The 25,956-nt window shown below is 48.2% G+C and overlaps 1 protein-coding gene across 2 annotated transcripts in view; it reads left to right on the top strand.

Annotated features, from left to right (window-relative positions):
* sema6a (sema domain, transmembrane domain (TM), and cytoplasmic domain, (semaphorin) 6A) overlaps positions 1 to 17,572 on the top strand; it is a 109,808-nt gene extending 92,236 nt beyond the window's left edge. The window contains exons 18-19 of one of the 2 annotated variants that reach the window (XM_080004473.1): positions 1,416 to 1,595; positions 13,160 to 17,572. In XM_080004473.1, coding sequence (XP_079860599.1) covers positions 1,416 to 1,595; positions 13,160 to 14,319 — 1,340 coding nt within the window. In that variant the 3' untranslated portion in view covers positions 14,320 to 17,572. The remainder of the gene's footprint in view (positions 1 to 1,415; positions 1,596 to 13,159) is intronic. The other variant, XM_080004474.1, reaches the window with a different exon arrangement.
* Positions 17,573 to 25,956: the final 8,384 nt, after the last annotated feature.

The raw sequence follows: 25,956 nt of genomic DNA, 5'->3' as shown, positions 1-25,956 counted from the left end.
GTGGCGATCCGTCATATCTCCTTTAAGTAAACGCGGAGCGGTGCCAGCGTGGGAATCGTGCGCGGTGGCTTAAGTGTAAGTATGTGGGAAGGTAATGGGATTAGCAGGGTTCAGGAATACGCAGCGGTAAACAGTCTCTTCCTATAGACAACGATTGAGATTTTCGTTGGAAAAAAAAGGGGGGGCAGGCGGGGAGAAAGCGACGCACGCGTCTTAAAGACATGAGATGAAAAAGGAGTCGGAGAGACAGACAGGTGGAAGCTATGGAAGTTGATGAAACAAAGACCGCTGCAACACTGACAGGACGTCAGGATTTCAAAGGGTAATGTGATGATGACACATAGAAGATAGATAGGAGTGAGATGATGAATTTGATCATCACCGTCACTATTTGATGCATACGTGTACTATGGGGCTGGGACGCACAGTTCCAAAAACACCCACATACCGACCCTCCGTACCAAATAATAATGCCGCTGGTCCTTTTTTTACACAGCAATAGAGAAATATTCCGTCAAGTCGGGGTGTGCCGGACCTCATCCTGGGGAAGCACGGATCAAACAAAGCCCGCACATCAAAGCGCATTGCCGGTATTGTTGAAAAGAATGGATTGGAATGGAAGGGAAAGGTTGAAAAGAGGCTGGTTGCGGCTGCAGCAACAGGTAGAAACTGAAGAAAGGTGGACGGACTGTGCCAGAGGATGGATGTATAAAAATAAAAAAAAAGTCTCCCCTTTTTGCCCCCTATCAAAGGCAGGCGCCCTGCGGTGCCGGTGAGAACGACTGTTGTTCTCTGCTCTGTTCTGACAAGCCTGGAGGAACTGTGACACGCGAGTGAGAAAAGGAGGGGGAGAGAGAGAGGGAGGGAGGGAGGGAGGGAGACCCTTACACACACGCACACGCACACACACACAAACACACACACACACACACACACACACACACACACACAAACAAGTGCATTTACATGTAGTTGCTAATGAGTTGCCCAGAGTCACCAAGGAGAAACACTTTGTTGCCCTACACATTTTTGCAGCTGTCCCAATTTTGGGTGTGTGTGTGCGTGTGCGTGTGGGTGCGTATGTGCGTGTGTGTGCGTACGCATGGAGGCACAGACACAAATGCGCTCCCAGATCCTAGAAGCACATCCAAAAATACAGTGAGAAAACCAGGAAAGAGAAAAGTTTTTTTTTGCATCAGCACTAATTAAAATGCCGAAATGTAGTTTCTCGGATTCTTATTTTGTTCTTGGATGCGCTTCCGCACGCTCCCAGTCTCGCGAATCCCTCCAGTTTTGGGTTCAGCCTCCTCCACCAGTGTAGCTCCTCGTCTCCCTCCCTCCCTTAGAGAGATGCAGATCCTCCGTGTCCCCGCGCGTGGCCGAGCGTCTAGTTTAACCTGTGTTGTGTCCGGCAGGCCACCACCACCATCACCACCACCACTCCCTCCCGTTCCCCACCTCCGCCCTGCCCGAGGCCGCCGAGGGCCCCCTGGGGCGGGGCCGTATGGTGGAGCGGAAGGACCCCCCCATGGGCTCAGGCAAAGGGGAGGACCCCTACATGGCTGTGCCCTCTCAGACTCAGCCAGAAGCCAATGGTAAGCCTTGGAACACAACAACCAACACTCAATTTGGTCCATTGTCACCTGTGGCAAGGGAGGGCAGAGAGAGTGGGGAGCCGGGGAGGGAGGGGGTCTGTAATTGAGATTTACCGCTGCCTGGCTGCTTCCGGCTGACTAGCGATGGAGATTGAGTCTCCCCAGGAACGAATTGCCTCGCGACGCACGTCTAACCCCCAATTCATACAAACGCATAAATTATAAACCAGCCACTCGCACGCGCGCACACACACACCAAACACGCACGCACACAGGCGCGTGGACATGCATGCCCCATCGCAGGGTAGATTTATTAGGCGTGGACTGTGATCTCCCAGCAGAGATGTAATATCCGGACCATTGCGCTCCGAAAATGTGACGGCGACGTATTTATTTCCACAACGAGATGACGGCCCTGGCCCCCGTCCGCCGCCGCCGCGCTCCGTGACAAGGTGACACGACATTGAGCGGCCTTCCCCCTGCGTTAACAACCTTTTCCGCCGTCGCGGCAACGGCGAGGACGGCGCGCTGGCTAAATGAGAGCGATAGTGCGGGCGGGGGCGGGGACGGGGGCGGGGACGGGGGCGGGGCGCGTCAGACGGAGCGAAACACACGGCTGCTGCAGCGTCCGTGATCAATGTTTGGTTTCTCTAATAAAACAGGACTCATTATCGGATCCTGTTAAACCAACACGTGACCCGTCCTTCCCACGTTACATCGTTCATTTTATAAGAGCGGTGTGTTTGATGAGGTAGTCATCGATCGACAGTAACGGTGATTGGGTATGACCCCACCCTGGCCTGGTGGGAATCTGTATCTGTAAAAAGGGGTTGGGGCTAAGGTGAGCTTACGCTTAATAGAGGATCCATAGGAATTGACGCGCAATAATGGCCCTTCCTGAGAAACCCCCCCCGGAATGAATATTAATTAAGGTTATTGGACTTTGCAGCGAAATAAAATAAAAAAGTCTTTCCCCGACCGCTTTCCGCCGCTAAGACGGCGTTTCGGCGCAGCCGCTCGGCCGAAACCACGCGACGACGACGGCGCCGACGATGCGCGAGGTTCCCGGTTACCTCCCCCGCCCCGCGCCCTCCGCACCGGCTTCCTAATGGCGCTCTCCCGGAGGCGCTCTCAAAGACGGGGGTAATTGCCACGGCGTGTTGGCTGGAAGCAGCGAGCCACAGACAGGTAGATCAGAGCACAATGGCGGCAGAGACTTTTGGATAGCATGCCTACAGCCAGCATCACCACGTGCTGCGGCCTCACTTGGTTTGCCGTTATCTGAGCGAGTGCACCGCCCGTCCAGTCCGGCCCCGCAAGGGAAAGGGGCCTCCGCCGTTCATTTCGCATCAAATTGGTTCCGACATAAAAACAAATGTCACCCGGTGAACAATGTAGTTCCCGGAAGCCAGAAATTGGCTTTTTTGGCGTGATGGAACGCTTTCCTGATTTGCCGGGCGTGTGCGCTGGCTCGACAGCTCAGATACCTGCAACAAGGGGTTCACGTTTCTCAGCAATGCTTCCCGCTCTTGTTTTATGCTGTATTATTATTGACACATTTGCAGCTTGTTTTTCTTTTTTTTCTTTTTTTTCATGTTGTTTTCTATTTCCTATTTCAATTCTGTTTTTGGCTCTGTGGTTGCTTTGACGAGACGAGTTTCGTTTTCGTTGGTTTTTCCTGTGCACATGTCTTGATTTTTTTTTTGGTTTGTTGCATGGCTGGTTTGAGACAATGGCTTGTTTTTCTATTTATATATTTGTCCCTTTTTTTTTCTGCTTTGATGGTGTTACACACACTTTTGCCTTTCACTTCACTTTCACACTTCTCAGCATGGCAAATTGGGCACCGCGGTCGATAGCATTCATCTCCGTCCCTCCACCCGTCACGCCTCTCCGCCCTTCCGCTCATCCTCTTCCTTTGTGGCTTCAGGTGTCATCTGCACTGTGAAAACAAACCATATGCATGCACGGCATACGTTCAGGATGGGATTCCATGTAATATCCTGCAATGTCATGGGTGCAGTATTTCACTCACTTTATCCTCTCTATATTTTAGCCCCGTAGAGATAATGCCGTACGCGCACCTCACAAGGTGGAACAGGGATTAAGACTTTTCTAAACTTTTAATTTGACAAGTTCAGTCGAAAAAAAAAAAAAAAAAAAAAAAAAGGTTTGCTATGGTAATGAATGTGAGAGCAATTCACTCTTTCACACATTTTCCCCAAAGTTAGTTACAGAGCTTCTCTCTGATGTAATAGGAATTAGAAATAACCCAAACTTTTTGACTCACAGTTGAGGCATTTTGGGATTTATCTGCTAATGAATATTGCAGTGGCGCCAAATATGTATTAGCCTACACCACCAGAGCAATTAGAAATGCTAAAATGTGATGAGTATTCACACACTGGCAGTATTTGGCACCCACCGGCATCATTAGTTCCTCTGGGGTGACAGCAGCGACCAGGTGGCCACTTGTGTTTCACAGTACATTTGAGTTCCGTGTTTGTGCCTGTCTGTCATTCTATCTGTCTGGCCCCACATCTATCATCTCGGAAGATTTTTTTCCGCCACCTCTCCCACCCCCTCTCCTCTCCTCCCCCTGCCCCTCGTTTCCATCTCAAAACCTCCTCTCCGCCAGCGCCCCGACCAAAACCCCTTGCACCTGCGAAGCTGCCTCCACCGCCAGAACCCCCATCTGCTGCCATTGTGATCAGTCTCCCTTTCCACAGGACCTCTCATCCGACCAGGATGGCATGTTCCAAGGCTATACCTTAGCTAGTGCAATCAAATTCCTCAACATATTTATGGAGCATCGCCCAACCCCCCTCCCCTTCCCGCCCCTCCTCCTCCTCCTCCCTCCTCCCTCCTCCCTCCTCCTCCTCCTTTCTCATCCCCAGGCCTCTTACCCCCGGCTCCCCCCCCCGCTCCCCTGTCTCTTCTCCAACTGAGGTGATATCTCTTCCCATGTCGGCAGGAATGAATTCCACCCAGCTCTGCTCCCTGGCTTGTCTTTCCGTCTGTCTACCCTCCTCGCCCCGCCCCGCCCCAACCCTAACACCCCCCCCCCCCCTTCTAGCTTTCCCCCCATCCCGACCTGTAGCCACTGCTGTGTTACTCCAATTTATGGGTTCATTTCAGGAGCTATCTGGGGGGGAGGGGAGAGAAGGTGAGAAGGGGGAGAGAGAGACAGATGGGAATACATAAGCTGGGAGAGAGAGAGAGACATGGATAATAGGGGAGGGGGGGATGGTGAGAGAGAAGGGGGCCTGAAAAATAAAACGTTTTTTTTGTTTTTTTTTCCGAATGGGGGGTTTGGCAGAAATGTACCATTGGTGGTTAAACGCAGGAGACAAAGACCGATAACCACACAAGGAAATGCGAGCGTGCAAGATGAGAGGGTGATGGGTGAAGGCTGTGGAAAAACAAATAAAATAAATAACAATAATAACAACTTTCCTTCCTCCCCCCCACGCCTCTCTGTCCCCGTCCATCGCCTGTCCTCACGTGACAATACAGTTCTAACTGCACATCTGCGCTTATTTGTGTGTCCACGTTAACTAACTCACCTCATCCCGGACAACGTGGTGTGATACGAATTTGTCATCAAATGTATTCTGATGTGAAAACAACAGCAACAACAACAAAAAAAAACATCCAGAAAGGTTGCACATGGTTTCACATATATACGGTGTATACGGTGAAGCGCAGGTTTTGTTCACACCTCGATTGGTTAAAATCATTTCAGAGGTTAAAGCATTATTGACCTATCACAAGACACTGCTGAATTATTTTCCGCTGATGAATTTTGCAATGAAAGACGTTTCCCCGGCTCGACCGTAACCCGGGGCGGTGTGAAGGACCCCGCCCAACCATCTTCAATTTTTTCCAATTTCTTTTTTCTTTTTTTTACAGTAAGACCAAACTGTCTGACAGCTGCTCTGGGAGATTTATTTCCAGCTCCCGGCAGCTTTTTGACACCCGTGTGCCAAGGTGGTGCTGGGATGATCGGGTCGCAGCGAGACCCCTCTCAAAATGAGATACCAATTACCGACCCAATGCCAAAATTTTTTTTTACAGTTCCAAGACCTGACACGGGACAACTTCCCCGTGACAATATATAGGTGCTATGCTGCCTGTATATTGGAATGGATAGTTTCAAGTCTCAGTCAAAGCTTATAGTTTTCTATTTGCCATATTTAATTTGGAAAATATCATACAAATTGAAGAAGAAAATGATGTTGTAGTCAGGCTTTGAGGAATATTATGAAATTGAAAGAGCTTCATTTGCAGCTCAGTCTTGGAGGGCAGAACATAAGTTGTCGTGTCCTTCCATGGTGAATGCATCCTTTAGGGGCCCTCAGACTGCACAAAATTAGGTCAATGCGGGTCTTATCCGCCATAACAATATGACAGTGGTTGTTGGGGGCGACAGTCAGTCATTTTCCCACATGGCATTCGGATCCGTCCCTCTCCCGGATCCAGCGGGGAACCGGCCTATCTCTCCACTGCGTTTCGGATTGGACCTGGGGCAACAACATCCAGGAAACAAGCGCACCCTTTTTTTTTTTTATTCCACAGGATAATTATGGATCTGGGGTGGAGGCGAGATGGTCCATGGTAGGTCAGGGCCGAATCTGGACTTGTTATTCAAACCTGACCCATTTTACAGCTCCACGCCAGCTTCGGTCCACTCGATTTGAAGCCCAGCCAAATGGGTCTCGTGGATCCAGGCCAGCTGTTTAAGTAGAAATCGCCCAGATCCGGGCCAGAGTCCATTTGCTACGAGGGGTTTCCCGGGTTGTAACACATCTTGAAAGACGACTGACACAGCAGCTGAGAAGCCCTACGATGTCCCCGAGGGAAAGCCAATCGGTTCCTTTTGAGTTTTGTTTGCCGAGGGGCTACTTCCTTGATGTTGACTTCTTTCCCCGATTTCATCGCTCCACGCCCAAACCCGTAAGTAGAAGTCGATTGCCAACGTTTCGCGTGCGCTCCCCGGCGACAAAGATTCGTCGCGGTCCGGTCGCCTCGTCCCACTCGCGTCCAGCTGAAACAAAAAATGATTTGTGGAGTCCTCGGGGGCCATTTGACTGGCTGTGTTCAACACCACGTGCTCTCTCGTTTTCTGCCCTTTTCTGTGAAGCCCGTCCCCAACTCTTATCAATCCTGACTTTATCCCTCGGTGTTTGTACAGTACGTACGTTGCGCATCTGTCATCTGTCTCTATTGGGTTTGACTCGAGCGTCAGGCCGCACGCGGGTTTCCTGTTTCCTTTCGAGTTGAACTGGAGCGGTATCAGGGAGTGAGTCGACTACTTTGAGGAAAGCTGTTTCATTGAAAGAGGCTCAGGTGCTCAGCGGGGCCATTTTCACCGAGGTCTAATTATCAGTGATTACAGACGGGGTTTCAGCATTCCCAGCGCTTACTAGTGAATGAATTCCCCTCACGCAGAGCACTTTAGGACAATCTACCGTACAGCTGATCACAAATACCCGACACGCAGTCTCATGTGTCAAAGCTCCAGGAAATGCACTTGAGTAGCGTAAGTCACCACCGGTAGAATGGTGACTCATCAGGACTGAATTTTAATGAACAACAGTTAACTTTATACGGCACAAAGCCGCTCGCTGTGGGAGTTCAGGCCTAAGTGTTTTTCAACAACAAAAAAAGTTTTCCTCTGATTATTCAGATATTCTCCGCAGGATTCAAACACAATTTGTGCACTCAAAACCTCGGCGTGCCCCCATTGTCATTAAGCAGATTCAGAAATAATGGGATTAATTGTCGGATCTGTGTTATCAATGCAGTGCAGCCCCGAATGTGTGAATAATATGTATATCAGCCATGAATAGATATTAGTTTCAGTTCAAAGAAGTGTGCACGGGATGGAAATTGTCCTCAGCGCAATTAGATCCGGGTTGATAAGCAATGAGGAACGTAATGAATGTATGCACGGAGGTGGAGAGGTTAACACAGTGAGCCGATACCTCCATTGCATGATAATATAATTGGAAACTTAATTACCACGTAAGTGAATCATCAGTGTGCGGTGTACAACACTCTTGATTTCGCCGGCTTTAATTTTGAATTAAAACTTTAACGCACAAAGTCGAGGGCCTACTGCCACACAAATATACACAAGCCCTAATGGCGTGATATCCTAAGCAGGGCCTCTAATGGAACATAATGAATGAATTGCCGTGATTATCTAAGTGGCTGCCTCCTCTTTAAAGTTGACAACCGTTAGTCCCTTCAAGCGAGGAATGGAGCCTTACCACGAAGGCACGGCGAATGTCTTCACCGCCACGTTTTACTCTCCTGCCCCCCGCCCGCCGCCATCTTCCCTCAATGGGTTGAGTGTGTGTGTGTGTGTGCGTGCGTGCGTGCGTGCGTGCGTGCGTGCGTGCGTGCGTGCGTGCGTGCGTGCGTGCGTGCGTGCGTGCGTGTGTGTGTGTGTGTGTTTTCTAGTGTTCACGGGCCACTATCTTGTCTTTTGACACAGAGCAGTGACAGATAAGTGAGTGGGGGTTTTGGGGGCCGATTGAGATTTTTATCGATTCCAGACGCCGTGTCTCTGTGTGCGATGGCCGGAGGTCAGAGGTTAAGCCCTCCCCGCAACCCCCCCACCACCACCACCCCCACTCCTGTGATGTTAAACTGCCTTTGAAGTTTCTCTAACACCATACAAAGGCAAACTCTGTAGGCTTAAGACAGTTGGTTCTTCAGAAGAGATTAAAAGAGAGAAAGTGTGTCAGACAGAGGGGGGGAAAGATCAAGAGCGAGAGAGGAAGGGGGGGGGTTGAAGAAAATATTTAAATGTTCCAAAGTGGCGCAGATGATTATGTTTATAATTTAAAAGATTGTTTTGACGGTGAAAACTTCGTTGGTATCAGACGTGCATTCGTCTGCACGGAGCGATATGAGGCGGCGTCAAATTTAGATCATCGTCTGGAGGTGCAGGAATCCACAGGAAGTCTTGCAAATCATCAAACCAGATGAGTATAATAACAGATTAGTACAGTAAGAGATTATTATAGTGACAGATGAGTATACTAACAGATGAGTTTAGTAACAGATGAGTATAATAACAGATGAGTACAGTAACAGATGAGTATAGTGACAGATGAGTATAGTGACAGATGAGTATAGTAACAGATGAGTACAGTGACAGATGAGTATAGTGACAGATGAGTATAGTAACAGATGAGTACAGTGACAGATGAGTATAGTGACAGATGAGTATAGTTACAGATGAGTATAGTAACATATGAGTACAGTAATATATGAGTAGAGTAAGAGATGAGTATAGTAACAGATGAGTTTAGTAACAGATGCGTAAAGTAACAGATGAGTATAGTAACAGATTAGTATAGTAACAGATGAGTACTTTGTGTACAGTCAGTGCAAGGTCCTGCAGTGTGAGAGCAACACCGGGCGCTGCGAACCCCGACTCCTCAAGGTCAAGTTTTCTGAAAAGCTTCCTGATGGATTCGTGTCCGGTTCTCAACCAGAGTTGAAACGCTTTGATTTACGGTCGGAGGCGGCGCCGGTGTCCGCTCGGTCTGCTCCCCGTCCCCTTGATGTCCGGACGGGAGACAATGGAGTTCACACACGAAGGACGGGGATCTTCAAAGGTTTTTTTGTTTTCTTTCCCTTCCGAGGGCCTCGGGGGAAGGTTGACTTTAAACACCCCGAAGACCCCTGTGGAAAAGCGAGGGAACACTGCGTGCGTTTGTGTGTGCGTGTGCGTGCGCGTGTGTGCGTGCGTGATGGCGGAAAAGTCAAAAGAAAAGAAAAAATTCAAAAGACAGAGCGAGAGACCCGGTCGGGGCCCGGGTTCAACCGGGGCCCTAACCTCCCTCCCACGCCCGGGTCGGGAGGCAACGGGGCGGCTCCGCGGGGACCCGCTCGGCCCACGCCGCCGGGGGCCCTGTTCCGTTTGGCTCCGCCGCCCCCGGAGGCCGGCGTCTAATGCGAGACCCGACTTCCTCGCCCCGAGAAGGCTGACCTTGTGCGGCAGAAAGGTCGGGAAAAAAAAAATCGAAAAATTGAAATCCGGCGCCCGAGACCCTTTGACTGGGCCTGTGAGGACGAGAGCGCCGCTGAAAGAAGAAAAGCCTGGATGGCCTTTATTTACAGCTGTTGTGGAAAAATGATCATTTTGCCCCAAATCTTTGTTTATGCTGTTTTAATTTTCCGGCGGAAATATATATATTTTTTGCTGTTGTTTGTTTGTTGTTTGTTGGGGCGGGAGGGGTTAAAGATGCCAAAAGCTCTGGCGGAGCATGACTCCACCCACCAGTTCTTCGCTCGACTGGAGACGAGACTTTGAAACCAGAATTTCTCGAACCACTCGGTGCTTCCGTCCACGGGGAGATGAATCAAGAGGACCAGGAGGTTAAAATGACACTCCTCCTTTCCTCCTTTCCTCCTTTCCTCCTTTCCATCTGTCCTCCTTTCATCTTTCCTCCTTTCCTCCTTTCCTCCTTTCCTCCTTTCCTCCTTTCCTCCTTTCCATCTGTCCTCCTTTCATCTTTCCTCCTTTCCTCCTTTCTTCCTTTCCATCTTTCCTCCCTTTCCTCCTTTCCTCCTTTCCTCCTTTCCATCTTTCCTCCTTTCATCTTTCCTCCTTTCCTCCTTTCTTCCTTTCCTTCTTTCCATCTTTCCTCCTTTCCATCTTTCCTCCTTTCCTCCTTTCATCTTTCCTTCTTTCCTCCTTTCTTCCTTTCCTCCTTTCCATCCTTCCTCCTTTCCTCCTTTTCATCCTTCCTCCTTTCCTCCTTTGCCTCTTTCCTCCTTTCCTCCTTTCCTCCTTTTCTCCCTTCCTCCTTTCCTCCTTTCCTCCTTTCCTCCCTTTTATCTTTCCTCCTTTCTTCCTTTCCTCCTTTCCATCTTTCTATCTTTCCTCCTTTCCTCCTTTTCTCCTTTCCTCTTTTCCTCCTTTCCTCCTTCCCTCCTTTCCATCTTCCATCTTTCCTCCTTTGGCCCTTCCCTCCTTTCCATCTTCCATCTTCCCTCCTTTCCTCCTTTCTTCATTTCCTCCTTTCCTCCTTTTCGGCCGCGTCAGGCGGGTGATGAATAGACGAATGGACGGGAGGACGAGCGAGGGGTGGGAGGCGAGGAGCTCCGCCCGGAGAGATGAGCGATGGCGGCGGAGAAAAGCGTCTTCCTTCAGATGTTTGGGTGGAGATGGGAAGCAGATGGCCTTCTCACATCGCCGGGTCGTTTAGCCGCACATGTCCGCCATTAATACCTCACCGCGGATAACACTCATCTGGACACGTCGGCACCGAAGCGCCAACGTTTTTTGAAGGGCTTTTGTTTTTGCGAAGCACCTGGAACGCTGCACGGGCGCTCCGACCCTCTTCTTTTATGTTCCCTCAAGACGAACGAGGACTGACCCGAGTTTTGGTAATTGCCCTTTTTTTTTTTTTTTTTTTTTAATCCGCGCTGCACTTAACAAGCGACGAACTGTCTGAAGCCCGGCTTTGCTTTGGCAGGGAAGAAAAGGCCTCGAAGACGTGTCGGAGATCTGATGGAGCACGAGTGCAGAGAGTGGGGATTACGGACGTTCGTTAGACGGAGCCCGGAGTTTTGGTTCCGTGACAACAGATTACTCTGCAGCCGCCGCGTCTGGGTTGTGTCTCGCCCAAGATACCGCGCCGGCATCTTCGCTCTCCGCCACGCAGGCCGAGCTGCAAGCGCCTCGGCGAGACTAGCCCTATTTCTTGGCAATTGCAATTTCTTGCAATTGCAATTTCTTCCTTTTCTCCATGCGGTTCTAAAATGTAAGTGCAACCTGAACACACGAAGTGCAGCTGCGGCTCTGCTGCTTTTTGCCCGTCCAGCGTTTCCTCCTGTTTGAAACACTGCGAGGCTTCGACGGGAATTAATGATTTAAAGCATTTTGACCCTGGGACAACAAGACACGCAACACATTAAAATGAACATAAACTATACCTCGACGCCACGGGTGTATGCAAAATTTTGCCGAGCCCTCCATAAATCCAGGCGGTGAGAGAGTATTTCCTGGTGGCATGAGGAATGTTGTGCGGACCAGCCCCTCTACAGAACTTTGCAAACTATTCCAACTTCAAACCTCATTACTCGGCCAGAGACCTTTAATAAAAAACGGATTTGATTATGGCCGAGAAATTCTGCCAACAGCGTCCCGATCCCTCACCTCGCTTTTGTAGTGCCCCAACTTTTGTTGTCACCAAAGACCAGAACTCTCAAAGAGCAACTACAAGTTCTACTACAACAACTACTACGAGTTCTTACAGGACTTGAACTTGACCAACGCCTGTAAGCTGTCAAAGTGTTATATCATGAAGAAAGTGCAGTTTTTCTGCAGAAAAGAGTGAATTATATAACAGCAAACACAAATACATACGCTGTACCTGTATTATTCAGTAACAGCATGAGCTTCCACGTGACGGAACCCACCTGCCTAATCCCCTGTCTTTGAGAACTGATCTGCTCTGGCCACAGGTCGTGTGTGAACACATTATAAATCTCTGCTCTCGTGTGGACTGGTGTGTGTAACCCAATGAGTAGAGTGCTGCATTAGATACCCACATTCATCAACAGGCATTAGCTTATCCTTTTTATCTGTGTGTGTGTGTGTGTGTGTGTGTGCGTGCGTGCGTGCGTGCGTGCGTGCGTGCGTGCGTGCGTGCGTGCGTGCGTGCGTGCGTGCGTGCATGTGTGTGTGATGATCAGAACATATACAGTATACTGTACTATAGTATGCATACATTTGTGTGGGTGCATGCAGTCGCCCTCACAATATGAACGTGTGTGTGGGTGGGTGGGTGTGTGTGTGTGTCCCTCTAAACCCCCCCCACACACACAACCCTCTGCTCTTGCTCTTTGATGGCTGAAATACTTTATTGCCACAGTCGGACTGCTTTTATTGAATTACCCGTTATTTGGCTGTGTCAGAGCCAGTCTTTGCTGGTCTGTGAAAGTGGTGGTTTCATAAGAAACTGATGACATAGCTCATTGGATTTAGCTCCTAATCAGGGTCTTTTTAATGTATTCTCTCTGATTCATGAGCTTGGATCCAAGCTTTATGAAAAGTCTCCTATTTGCATCTGTGAGAAGAAAAGTGTCGGGTATTTCACGCTCTGTTATCTCAACTCATAGTGTTTTTTTTTTCTTTTTTCATTTCAGCAGAAGATTTTATCACAGGTTTAAAATGTGGAGCATAATGGCCCAGCCAAAACACAATTTATAGTCTAAGATTGGATTTTTTGAAAAAATATGGAAATTGGTTCAAGTCAAGTATAACTATTTGTATTCATTTTAGTGGTGTTTTCTCGTTTATTTTTTTCCAAAAACCACACAGATATGTGCATTATTTGCATATCTTTCATTAAATTATTCCAAATTATTATTTTTTTATTAAAATCTGACCCAGAGAGAAACATTTTTATAATTGTTCATTTTCTCAATGTGCTTCTTATAACCTTCCAAAGAACCCTTCTGCAAAAAGCACTACTGCAGTACTCTGAGTACTGCTCGTCCATCATTCTGATTGTCATCTCCACCTCTCTCCACAGGTGTGATCCGTGAGAGCTACCAGAATGGGCGGGACCAGCTCGTTCCCGTGACCCTGCTGGCCATTGCGGTCATCCTGGCCTTCGCCATGGGCGCCATTTTCTCCGGCATCATCGTCTACTGCGTATGCGACCACCGTCGCAGAGACATAGACTTGACAGGCCGCAAAGAAAAGGACAACCACCACCTCCACTCACGCCGGGGGTCCATGAACAGTGTGACCAAGCTGACGGGGCTGTTTGAGACCCAGGCCAAAGATGGCCGCCCAGAAGCCATCCTCACCCCCCTGATGGGGGGGAGACTGACACCCAATGGGAAAATGCTGATCAAAGCAGACCAGCACCACCTGGACCTGGCAGCGCTGCCGACACCAGAATCCACCCCGATGCAGCCCCGTCGCAAGCCCAGCCGGGGCAGCCGAGAGTGGGAAAGAAACCAGAACCTCATCAACGCCTGTACGAAGGACATGCCGCCCATGGGGTCCGCTGTTATTCCCACAGACCTGCCCCTGAGGGCCTCTCCGGGCCACATTCCCAGCGTGGTGGTCCTCCCGCTGCCGCAGCACCAGCACCAGCTCCAGCCCCACCTCCAGCAGCACCAGCAGGCCTACCAGCACGAGTATGTGGAGCAGCCCCATCGCAGCGACATCGCCCTGGGCCACCACCCTATTGACGACCAGGGGGCCACCCTGGAGTACAAGGCGGTGAAGAGCCCCTGTCACAGCCTCAACATGGTGGATCCAGACGGAATGCTCCCTCCCCGCGTCCCCCTGCGAGAGGCCTCCCTCACCATCCCCCCTGCCGTGCCACAGATGGGCAAGCGCCTGGAGGTCCACTCCTCAGTCTACGGCCTCCGGAAAGGTTCGGGATCCTCCGCGTCTGGATCGTCCGCCCTGAAGAAGCACAACACCAACTCCTCTAACTCCTCCCATCTGTCGAGACATCACAGCTTCAACCGAGTGGAGACCCCACCGCCTGCACCCCAGAGAGTGGACTCCATACACATGACCGCGCAGGGCGTGTCTCTGTCGCGGCAGCCTGGAATGAGCTCCTATGGTTCGCTGCCTAGAACGGGGATCAAACATCTCAAGCCTGACGTCCCACCCAAACCCTCCATAGTCTCCCTCTCGACAAAAGTCAAGTCCAGTGACTCCTGTACATAGTCTGTCAGTCAGGCAGCCAGTCCAGTCTGGATGGACAGTAGGAAAAGGTTCTGCGGAAGAAAAAAGAAACAGGGAACACAACATTCATCTCCTGCGAGTGCTTTTTTTGTCGATGTACAGTACAGTGGAAAAATGCAACACACTTTTTCTAAGAAAAAAAAATCTTTTTATATAAATATGTAAATATTAATATAAATTGTTGTTGTCGTTTGTTGCTGTTATTGAGTTCAGGCTCTGGCTGGCTCCCAGTTCCACTGTCAACACACACGGGAGCACTTGCTACTGAAACACAAGAAGATCAGGCCACGAGCCAAAATCTCCATCCAATGGCAACACATGTCACCCTGTAGCATCCAAGATGGTGGTTCTGTTGGTTTCTGCTCTCTCTGATGTTGTTTCATGTTCTTTATCAAACCGACAAAGGCACACCCCCGGCAAGGCAGTGTAGAGAGGTGCAGAGAAATTGTTGTACAGTACCTTGAGGACCGGGCGATTTAAGCCAGCGGGCAGTGGGACACAGAGACTTAAGATCTGACTGAAAGGACAACATGCAGCCTGAGTTTGCATTGGAAACTGTGAAAAGCCTCTCAGTGTTACAGCTCCACTGGATACAGAGATTTAGTCCTGCCTTGGTTTGACCGAAAGCCTGGGCTGAAAGAACCTTCTACTGTACTGGTTTCTGAATAACACATGACTGTTAATACTAATAGCTCGTTGTATTTATTTTTATTAAGTGCTTTTGAAGAAAAAAAAAAAAAAAAGGACTTTTTAGGCTAAGAGCAAGAGAGAAATCAAGAGGGACGAAGAAATCTTTTTAATATCAATTAATCAAGTGTGAAAAAAAAATATTTAAAGTCATTAAACTGGATCCAGTAGAACTTTCTTGATGACCTATGGTCCACTAGGTCCTACAGCGGGACGTGGTGGCTCTGCAGCTTGAGATATACAGTATGTTACCTCTGTGTAGAGGAGGATATATTTATTTAAAACTGTGCCAGACAGGGACCTTTATCCTTTGCGGACCAGAATCTTTGTTATTTTAGACCAATTAGAAAATAAAACAAAAAAACAGACGCTTTCACTCATCCAATGAGCATCCTCCAATCAGCACTGTGGGTCTGCGCGAGTCTGTAACGGAAGTCCTGATTGGCCGCTGGCTCACTGGCGCCACCCAAGCTCACTGTTGCATGTTGCAAAGAAAATGAAAAGCAAGCAGCCGCGGAAATAACGACAGTGTGGAAACCTGCGTACACATGCACATGGACTAGAAGAAGCCCGCCGCGGCAGAGAGGAGCCTCCCTTCTTGAAACGTGTCTCTTTCTCCGGCAGCATCACAAAGACAAGCAGGCAACGACAAAAATAAACATTCATTTAGATTGCCTGTTTCTCTTCCACATGTAAATTTGTGCCTTACACCCTAAAGTAGTGACAATGTTTTCTTTTCATAGCTGTTAAATCTGTCTCCTCGTAGTATTTTTTAATTTTTTTCTTACATCATGGTATTTCCCTGGTTTGATAAAAAGGCAATTAAAGAATGTAGGTGTTCTTGTTGTAACTTTGGTCCCGAAACAGTACACACTTACAGACGGAGAGATGGGGGGCCCGCTTCCTCCCACATCAACACATACATGCACACACAAACACTCACGCAACACTCACACATACACAACACACTCAGCTTTGTGGTTCATTTTGGATTGTGCCATCAATGCGCTTAAAGAAACCCTTTATGTTGTGCTGGCAGTGTCTATGATGATGTTGTGAGTGTTTTTCATTTTCTATTTTATACAATTTTAAAGTCCTGGTATTTTTTATTTTTATTTTTTTTTGTTCATTTTTTGGACGTTTGTTTTGATTGGAGTGATGGTTAATTGATTGATTGATTAATTGAATTAATGTTTGTTCACTGAGAGGGGCCGATATGGTTCATGTTGGCGCACTGCAATTAAAGTCCAACGCCAATTTACAAAATAAACAGAACGAGATAAGCCGAGGTAACCGTTGTACTAACCGGGCTTCATGCTTCTCGTGTGCAGCATTCACTAGGCAGGTGCAGAAACAGGCTGGTTCCTGTGGAAAATCGAACTCAAACAACAATATTAGCAGATGTACCCTATTTAGGATTTTTGGTTTTATTTTTTTTAAGAGAGAACACACTCTGATGAGGTTTGAGCAGTTGATACTAAACCCCATTATTAAAGCCTCACAAACAGTTAGGACTTTGACTTGTTTACCAATCTGAACCTTGATCCGCTTTCTTTTTACCGATAATTTCTATTGCCCGTTCCACCGCCCCAAACCCTGAAGTCGACAGAGCACTCCTTTAGTGTGATTTGTGTAGGTAAACAAAGCTCTCTTGATATCAGGCAAATTTCCTTCCCTCCGTGAAGAAAAGCCATCTGCGTCTCGATCAACAGCTTGACGAGGGGGGTGTTGGATATGTGACCCATGAGCTCCAGTAGTACGTGCGAACTCAACTAACGTACACGCACATGTGTATGCTGACCAGCTCATGTGCCACGGCTTAGGTCTGGTCCTAAGGCGGATTTGGGGGGAATTTGCCTCTTTTCTAACCTGGTCAGAGGTCAGCGTTGACTACGTCCCACCGTTATTTTACACAATGACTTAAAGAGGGCAAAGTGGCCCAAGAACAGCGCATTCGAGTGAGTCAAAATTTACCAGACCCCCACCACCAAATCAGGCTTATACTTAAAATGTACCATTTGGGCCCATTGAGCAAACGTTTGGACGATCACATGAAGCAGCTGCTTTCCCAGAACCCGAGTAATGCTGGCCGAGGACTAAACATTCCTACCACGGAAATGTTTCGATTTTAGCCTGTGTCCATGTCGAGCATGATCAATTAAATTCACCCCCAGGAATTCAAACTCGGGTTCAGAATATTTAGCGTTCAGATGTAGTTATGCCCACGTTTTCAAAATGTTGTTGAAGAGCACCGAGCGTTCTGGGGGTTAGTCCGGAGAACGTTGAAAATGGCCGTGACTGTGAGGGCTGCTGTGGCCAGTGAGGTTCTTTGGTGTGTGCCTTTTTTTTGTCTTTCATCCTTGCTATGATACACTGCTACTAGATGCAAATTGAGTCGGACGTTCTCTCTTCTCTCAGATTCTGAACCTTTTGAACTTTGTAAGCTTGTAAGATATTGTGATGTCACGAGGATTTTTTGCCCTACTCTCTCCACTTCCTTAACATCTGAATCACAGCTTAATGTATGTTGTAAAGAAAAAAATCTCTTTAATTTAATGCAAAATGTAATAAAAAATAAATAAAAATAAAATTCATGTCATGAAGACTTCGATATGCCCTTGACTTTTTTTTGTTTTTCCACCAGCTCTTCTCGGCCCGGGATTTAATGGATGGAAATATCCAGCCCAGTATAGCCCCTTTCCCGCTTGCGCTGAAAGCCGTAAATCTACCGCCAATGTTCCGCATTGGCGTCAGGTGGGAACAGGAGCCGGTGTCAATGTTCTGTAAAAGTCGTTCCGTAAGTTTCCGCACTCTCGAAGTAGTACAATTTACGGGAAAATGGCGGTGCGGCTTTGTAGGACAGGTTGAAAATGATCACACTGATTTAATAACTTAGGGTTAAGGTTATTGTGTCCGGGGACAGGGGCTCCGTGCCGGCTCTGTCAGAGGGGGGAAGAGTCGTTGCGGGAGGGTTAGGGAGACGGGGAGCGAAGCGCTGGTCTAAAAAACTATTCTGTTGTCCAGTCTCGCGTGATATTAGACATCTCCCACGCGTGCATTAGGTGCTGTATCCGCAACAGTCATCCACTGTGGGAACAGACGCCGTATGTAACCTTTCCGAAAAAAGAGGCCAATGCGGGAACGACTACCTTCCAGCCTTTGCCGGATAATATTAATTTCAAAACGGAAAAAAAAATTGACTCGAACTGCAACTGCAATCTCTCAGAGTCGGTAGAAAGTCGCATATAGAGCCGGGAGATCTCCTTGAAAAGATTCTACTTATACAAAGCTCAACTCGATGGATAAAGGTGCTTTTTACCACTGTGACTGCTCCTGACTTCACCGATGGGTCTATTTAGCGAGCTCAAGATAGTTTATCGTTTTATTGTGGCAGGAGTGCTGCCCTGTATTTTCGTGTTGATAGAGGATGTGCGATTTGGAACGTTTGATGTCGTTTAACGTGCACAAACAGCTTGATAGGGATCAGTCTGGAGCCTGCACGGTGTCTGGGTGAGTTCATACATATCCATGGCACCGACAACACCACAGTTGCTCATACTGTTGCATGTTCAGGCAGTACCGCAATTAAAAAGAGTCCTTAATCCTGTTAAAGTGTTTTTTATTCATTTTGTTATCCGCCCCACATGGCATTCTGTCTCGTCGAGAAGAGGAGAGAAGCCTTGCGAGCCCTCGTATCCAATGAACTTGGCAGTATCAAATAATGTGGCAGCCTCTGTGTTGTTTTGCCACTTGAGTCAGAAGCCTCGGCTTTGCCAGGTAGTTTGACACTCGCCGCTCTGATCCCGAGGTGAGTCATGAGGTAGGAGCGTCTATACAAGTCGGCCTCGCTTGCAGAGCTCAGATTTCGAGGTTGTGGTGCCGCTAATGAGGCCTGTCGCTGCCGTCACAATGCCACATTGTTCGAGCTCAAAAGAAGGAGCCGTGTGTTTTGGTCTTACTCACAGATCAAGATTTCAGATATTCACAGCTCATGTCATTTCCATCACGGCATGGAAACAATCCTATCTGATGGCCAGTGGTGCGCACGGAGGATTTTAGGAGCAGGGACGGAAATCAAAAAAGGCCCCTGACAAAATTTTGATTATTTTGTAAAACCTGAAACACCATCTAGAGCATCCAGAGTGGAGACAATGATCTTGACTGTAACAATGGCCTTATTACAGTTAACCCGTCTGTCCCTCTCAATGGACAGCAGCATAAGACCTGAGAATCTTTGATATTCGGGCACCATAGAGGGCACTACACATGCTTTCTCTATCATAGGGACAACCAAGAGGCATCATCTCAGAAACGCTGGGGCCCAGCGGGACTCTGTGGTGTGGTCAGTTCAGACGTCGCCTTTCAGGGCTGCTGTCACAGCAAGTGACAGCATTATTCCTTAAAACAGACGACCAGAGAAGACAACTTGTTCCCCGCGGGTCCGCGATTACGACGCCGTCAACGGGTCACCTTCACCCTCAAGCCTGGTCTCCGGGTACTTTTACACGCCCTTGGGGTGCCGGCTTTCAAAAGCTCACTTGGCATTGAAGCCTCAAGTCTTCGAACCCTGAAAGCCCTCCCAGAGCAGCTTACCTCTTTGAGCCACTGGGTCTTATGAAGCTGGAACGTCTCCTCCAATCATTTGATTAAAGGAACAGGACTCAGGATGGAAAAATCAGGACTATTTCATGTACCCTCGTGCAAATGCCACCAAACCCTATGGCTCATGACCTACCATCAAGACCTTCACGCCCAAGGTCTCTGGCTCTGCTCTCTGCCAGCTCCGGCTCCGGTCGGCAGCCTGCCAGCCTCCGCAACAGCCGGCCGACAGTCAAAGCACAAAGCAGCCAATCGGTTGGTCACGCAGCCAATCCCCCAGCCAGGTATGCATAGAACCCACTAGTTAGTCAGCCATCGATCCAGCCATCAAGCGAGCCACTCGACCCAACCCCAACCCCAACCCCAACCCCAACCTGGCCGCTTTCTAGATCAAATCCCGGAGACTAATCCATGCTCTTTATGCCCTGGCATTGCCCTTTTTGTGTTCCTCCACAATCTGTGATCACAACAAGCTTAGCAACGTGCTAATCCTTGACCTCTCATCCAGCTACAACTATCCCAGCGGTGCTGATACCGTCTACATCTGTCGGACTTCCCAGTGTCAAACAAACAGCTTACAGGCTGTCGTTTCAGAAGTCACTCATTAAACTGTAGCTGAAAGATATCGATATTAAATATAGACAGGCAGGCAGACAGACAGACAGAGTGGCTGGTATACACACACACACACACACACACACACACACACACACACACACACACACACACACAATAGAGCAGTGTCCCAGGTGAATTAACACGTCTCTCTATGAGTCATTAATGGGGGTCAATAGTCCCTTGATAGCCATTCTCCATGTTGGTTGGTTTGTCATTAAAGTGTCATTGTGATAGTGTGTGAGTGTGTGCACGTGAGAGAGGAGTGTGTGCGGTTGATTAACAATGCCGGGTGTGTTCATGTGCATGTGCACATGTGTGTGTAAGCCTATTTGTCAGTGAGTGGGTCAGTGTCTCTCCCTGCTCATAAGTTATGTCAAGGTTCGGTTTTAACTGGAGAGCAAAGCTGTTATCGTGTGTGTGTGTGTGTGTGTGTGTGTGTGTATATGAGAGCAGCCAGGTAGTAGTGTTTCCATTCATCCTACTCATCTGTTCCCCTGGGTAATCAACAGTGAGATTCACAATGCACATACGCATTCAAACACACACACACACACACACACACACACACACACACACACACACACACACACACACACATACACACACACACATACATGCACATAAGCCACACTCATTGCAAACACCCATCTTTTTTCCTCCCTGGACAGCACTCATCTGGGCCTCTCAGGAAAAAACTAAGTACGGCAGCAACTGAAACACAGTTTAACATCGTTGGACTAAAAGGATGGAAGTGGATTGAAAGGGGAAGGCTATTACAGTACCTTCTCCACGTTGAGTATTTTTCCATTTCACAAAAAAACAAAAACACCTGTCTTTCCAAATGAATAAAAATGTAATCTACTGTACAGGAATGAATGTCATTAAGGTGAACAGTGCACCAGCGGTAGTTCTAGTTTTGACGGGAGTCGGGCAAAACTTGTCGGAATTAACAGACAGCGTACAGGACGATATCTGCTTCAATTTATACCCAACTGATCTGGTCCTTATGTCAGTGGATTTACAGTAGTCATCCAAAGAAAATGCAACTCTGCAATATGTAAGATTGCATTGAAAATGATGAAACCTTAGTGAAGGCTCTTAGTGCATAGCACATTACAGGGAGCATGTGCAGAACCTTCTCATGAAAACATACTAAACACAGATTGAGCGTGTGAACGTGGCTGAACGTGCTCGCGTGTGTCCCTCTAATGAGATACATGCAATATTCAAGATTGTGGTGCTCCAAGTATTTCATTACACAAACTCATGCATATTTCTTTCCTTAAATGTCAACCAGGAATTCATTAGGAAACTCTCACAACGCGGCTAAGTTCTCACGATACCTCGGTGGCGAGGCGAGGCGAGGCGGGGAAGGCGGGTGGAGCGGCGCGACACCGCTATGATCCTCGCGGTGTACGTCCTTGCACGAGTTCGAACACAGCGTAATGAGAGCGTCGCTCAGCTCCGACTTGAGCCCAACACGGGGAGCCCCAGCGGAAAAGCAGAGGCAGCCGCCTTCTCTCACGCCTTGACAAAGCTCTGGGCCGCGATGCGGCAGCAAGGCGGAGGGTTCCCTCAGAGATCTGGCGTGGCAGGGGGAGGCGGAGGGAAGGGGCCCCCCGGCTCGTCCTGTTAATACGTTCCCCTGCATATATTGTAGAGGTAGCAGGGGTGGGATTTGCAGGAGGGGAACGAGGGCTCGAGGGTCTGAATCTCCCGACGCAGGGGGACTCCAACACACGTGCGCTATGAAGCCGCCCGGCTCAAACACAGGTGATCAACGTCAATCAAGGCAACTCAACCAAGACGCGAGCATGAGAATAAGTCAACCCAGGTTTTTCCTTCTTTTTGGAGGTCTTCTGGAGCTGCATCGACCGTATCGGCTATTATCCGACCTGCAGTTCGAAGCAGCCTCACAGGGGCCTCGACACCCGCTGGGAACAGCTGCCGCTTCCTGGTGGAGTTGGTTCACGGGTGTGTCAGGGTAAACTTTGGAGGAGGCCTCTTTTCCCCGCGTGCGGGATCGGTATTCACAATGTGGAAACACGCCAGAGGCAGCGTCTTGTCATTGCTGTCTTCAACACAGGGATGCGTAGAACCTCATTAAAATCCCATTTCCGTTGGAATTACAATGGGTTTCCGCTATATCACAAATTGTCTCGCGGAAGCTGCCGAGGAAACAAACACATTACAAAAGTCTATTTGCACGCATATTGCGAGTGTAAGCAGGACACACACACGCACACACAGCTATAAATGTTTGATTCTGCATTGACAGAGGGGATCATTTTCCGAAAACCTTGTATGCAGGAAGAAATTGCTCTCTGTGGCCAGGAGGAGACACCTTCAAATCATTGTGACGAGGGAAGATGCCAATCAATTTACCCACAATCCCAGTGTGACTCCATTTCAAAATGTTGTCAGCTCCCGTGAGGAGCTAAAATAACAAGCAGAGGCTGTATCCAATTATTTGTTTTTGGGTTTTTTTTGTTTTTTTTATGCGGTTACTGCACTTGAGCTGGTAAATATAACCGGTATTTTCATAAAATAGTTATTGTTCAAACCTCTACCCGGAATAATGGGCGAGTGAGACTTATTCGCTTGTATAATAATGACACAAATATAAAGTATGTGGTAAATATACAGTATAAGTAGTATAGTGCAAACAACACGACAGAAAGTTGTGCGGATAATTTGGAAGGCCTTCAAAACCGAAAGAGACCTGGAAGTTTTCATCAACGACAGTCTCCTCATTGGCTCCTCAGTCCCCACTGTCGTGTTTGGAGGAGGAGACCTTTTTTTTCCCCGAAGGTTAATCCAACTCGACGTTGTTGTGTTGACCTCCGATCGGTGAGCGAGCTGCTTATTCAGGAGATACTATATGTGCTGTCTATCACAGATGAATATTTGAAGAGTTTTTGGATTTGTGGAAGAGTTAACACGAACTATCCCAGATCGCAGGGATAACAACAACATTTCCTTAAACGGATACTCTCGTCTCCCCTTTCGGCGCTTTAATTACAGGACTTCCACAGGGAAATAAAAGTTTTTCGCAATCACTGTTTTTGGAGATGAAACTTCTAAAATACCTGTTTACCTGCATACCTGAGCCCAGGCTGTAAAACTGTGTAATTACAGAGAACTCTGCCACTAAGGAACAGCTCTGAGTGATGATATACCACCCTGGGAATGAGCCTGTACAAGCTCCAGTGCATCCAGAGTGGAAGCTCCAGGCCCCTGATGATGGAGAGGAAACATCATCATCATCATCATCATCATCATCATCATCATCATACCATCAGCGCTCTGGTTTGCTGTCTCCTAGGGATGGATTTCCAAACTTCCGAAACTTCTCCTCCTAACATTCAAACGCATGATTTACCCCTCAAAGTACCTCCGCTGAGCTGCTCACTCCACAAATCCCCACGAGCAACTTGAGGCAGACTCCTCTGAGCGACACCCGTGGGGGACGGAACGTTCGGCTGTGTTGCTCACTCACCCCGTCATTACGCGTCATTATTCAGTTTGCTGAATATCTTCTACAGAGGCCTCCTACAAGGTTAAAGGACATTTCGCACGGGGGCTAAAGCGGGAATTATACCTCTGCGAGGATACACGCGGCGAAGGCCGTCGTAGGGTCCACACACCTCCCAAATCCCTGATTGGTTCAATTGTTTTCAACCATGTTTGAATAATCCTGAGAATAGACGATTCTAATATGCACCATCTTGCCAATCATGGCTCAACTTCCGAACTGTGACACAAACATCTTTGGTGGCGAGGATGTTAAACATTATGCGTGGTGTAGATCCTATGTCCGGCCAAACACATGTGTCACATTTCAATTTGTGAGTCTATTTTGTCATTGGTGCAAGGAATTGACATGAAAGTTAAAGGACCAAATTGCTGGCAAATTGATGGGTGTTTTTTGAGATTACTAGACAGCACACACCGTTGTACATAACCCCTGACTATAGCTCACAATTTTAGATTTTTAATTCTGTCTTTCCGCCTTTTGGAAAATTAGAACTATATGCTTATTAAGGCCCCAAAATTAAGTACCTTTGACAAGCATACCTTAAAAATACCACAAACTACCAGAATTACCATAATTACCAGAGGGACCAGGAGATAATTAGGAAAGGTTGGTTTCTCACCATCTCATTTTCGTTATATATATTATTAAAATATTGAACATATTAATTTCTTATTTTTATAATAAACATCTAAAGATGTGCGCTATCAGGGGTAATGTCAAATGCGTGCTGACTAGTTAACAGGCCAAAACTCAACTTAACACCGTCAGGTCCTTAACACGCTGTCCTTCGTGCTTTATTTAGTTATTTCTGTTATTTTCATCATCGTGGCTCGGAGCGCCTGTCTCCCTGAAGTGATCAGAGGGATGAGAGGACAGGGCGATGGGGGCAGGCTGCTGGAGCTCTCACCTCCTCTTGTCCTCAGACCAGTGACAGCGACAGGAGTGAAATCACACACGTGTGAGAAGCGACACACAGGCACAGCTGTTAATTTGCTCCGAGGGTTTGGTTCCATCTGCTCGGAACAAGGGAATAGAGTTTGTCATCGTGTCTGGAGCCTTTAAGACCGAAGAAAAGTGCCTTGGAACTCAACACGACACAAAAAACCTGAACAGAATAAATACATAGCAATAATTTATACCCTATACATCCATACCAATAACCTATCCTGTTCATAGTATCGCAACCGTTCTCAAATTCGCAATCCTCAAACCATTCCTTCACAATTTATGCAGTGTGGCAACGCTGATCACGACAGGGGCATTGCACGTGCACATTGATGCGCATGGGGAGCGAAGGCTAGCCCGTCTGGTCCGATCCCACAGAAGAGCTGCTGTAGGACACATTCCTGAAAAAGTAAATGCTGCTATGATAGAAAGGTGTCAGAACACACAGTGCATCACAGCTTGCTGTGTATGGGGCTGCGTAGCCGCAGAGCGGTCAGAGTGCCCATGCTGACCCCTGTCCACCGCCCAAAGCTCCTATAATGGGCAAGTGAGCATCAGAACTGGACCATGGAGCAATGGAAGAAGGTGGCCTGATCTGATGAATCATGTTTTTTTCAACATCATGTGGAGGGCTGGGGTTAGGGTCTGATCCAATCAACATCTGTGGGATGTACTGAAACAACAAGCCCGATCCATGGGGGCCCCACCTCACAACTATTACCCCTTTCCCACTGTACCAAAAATCTGGAAACACCCGCTAACATCCGGCATTTGTCACCGGTGGGAAAGGAAAAACCCGGGTTTCAGTCCCGGGTCATTTGACCCTGCAATAGACCTGGGTTTTAATCTGCTCCACCTCCGATCGGCTCTGATGTGGACAGGACACCCGGGTCAACCCGCAAATTTTGGCTCCTTTACCTGCGTGATGTGACGCAACTTGGAATCCTGGACGCCGGCGCATAAATAGACATGAATATCCATGTATCATTCCATCAGTTCACATCCCATTTAGAATCCAAAATCAGAAACAAAAGTTTTTAACTTTTTTACGCACGGGGGACCATGAAGTGTTTTAAGTGCAGGGATCTCACCGTGGGGAGCACAGCAAAGAACCCCCACGCTCCCCGCCGGGAGCTCCAGCATTGCCCCAAGCTGGTCCCCGCTCCATGCTGCCGAAGGACCGGTGCACACACCGGCAGCATGGAGTATCCATGATGCTCGTGCTCCACGCT

This window comes from Zeus faber, assembly GCF_960531495.2.
Source record: "Zeus faber genome assembly, chromosome: 7".
Lineage (NCBI taxonomy): Eukaryota > Metazoa > Chordata > Actinopteri > Zeiformes > Zeidae > Zeus > Zeus faber.
Note: the sequence above shows the minus strand (reverse complement) of the source record. Positions and strands in the feature narration are given on the sequence as shown.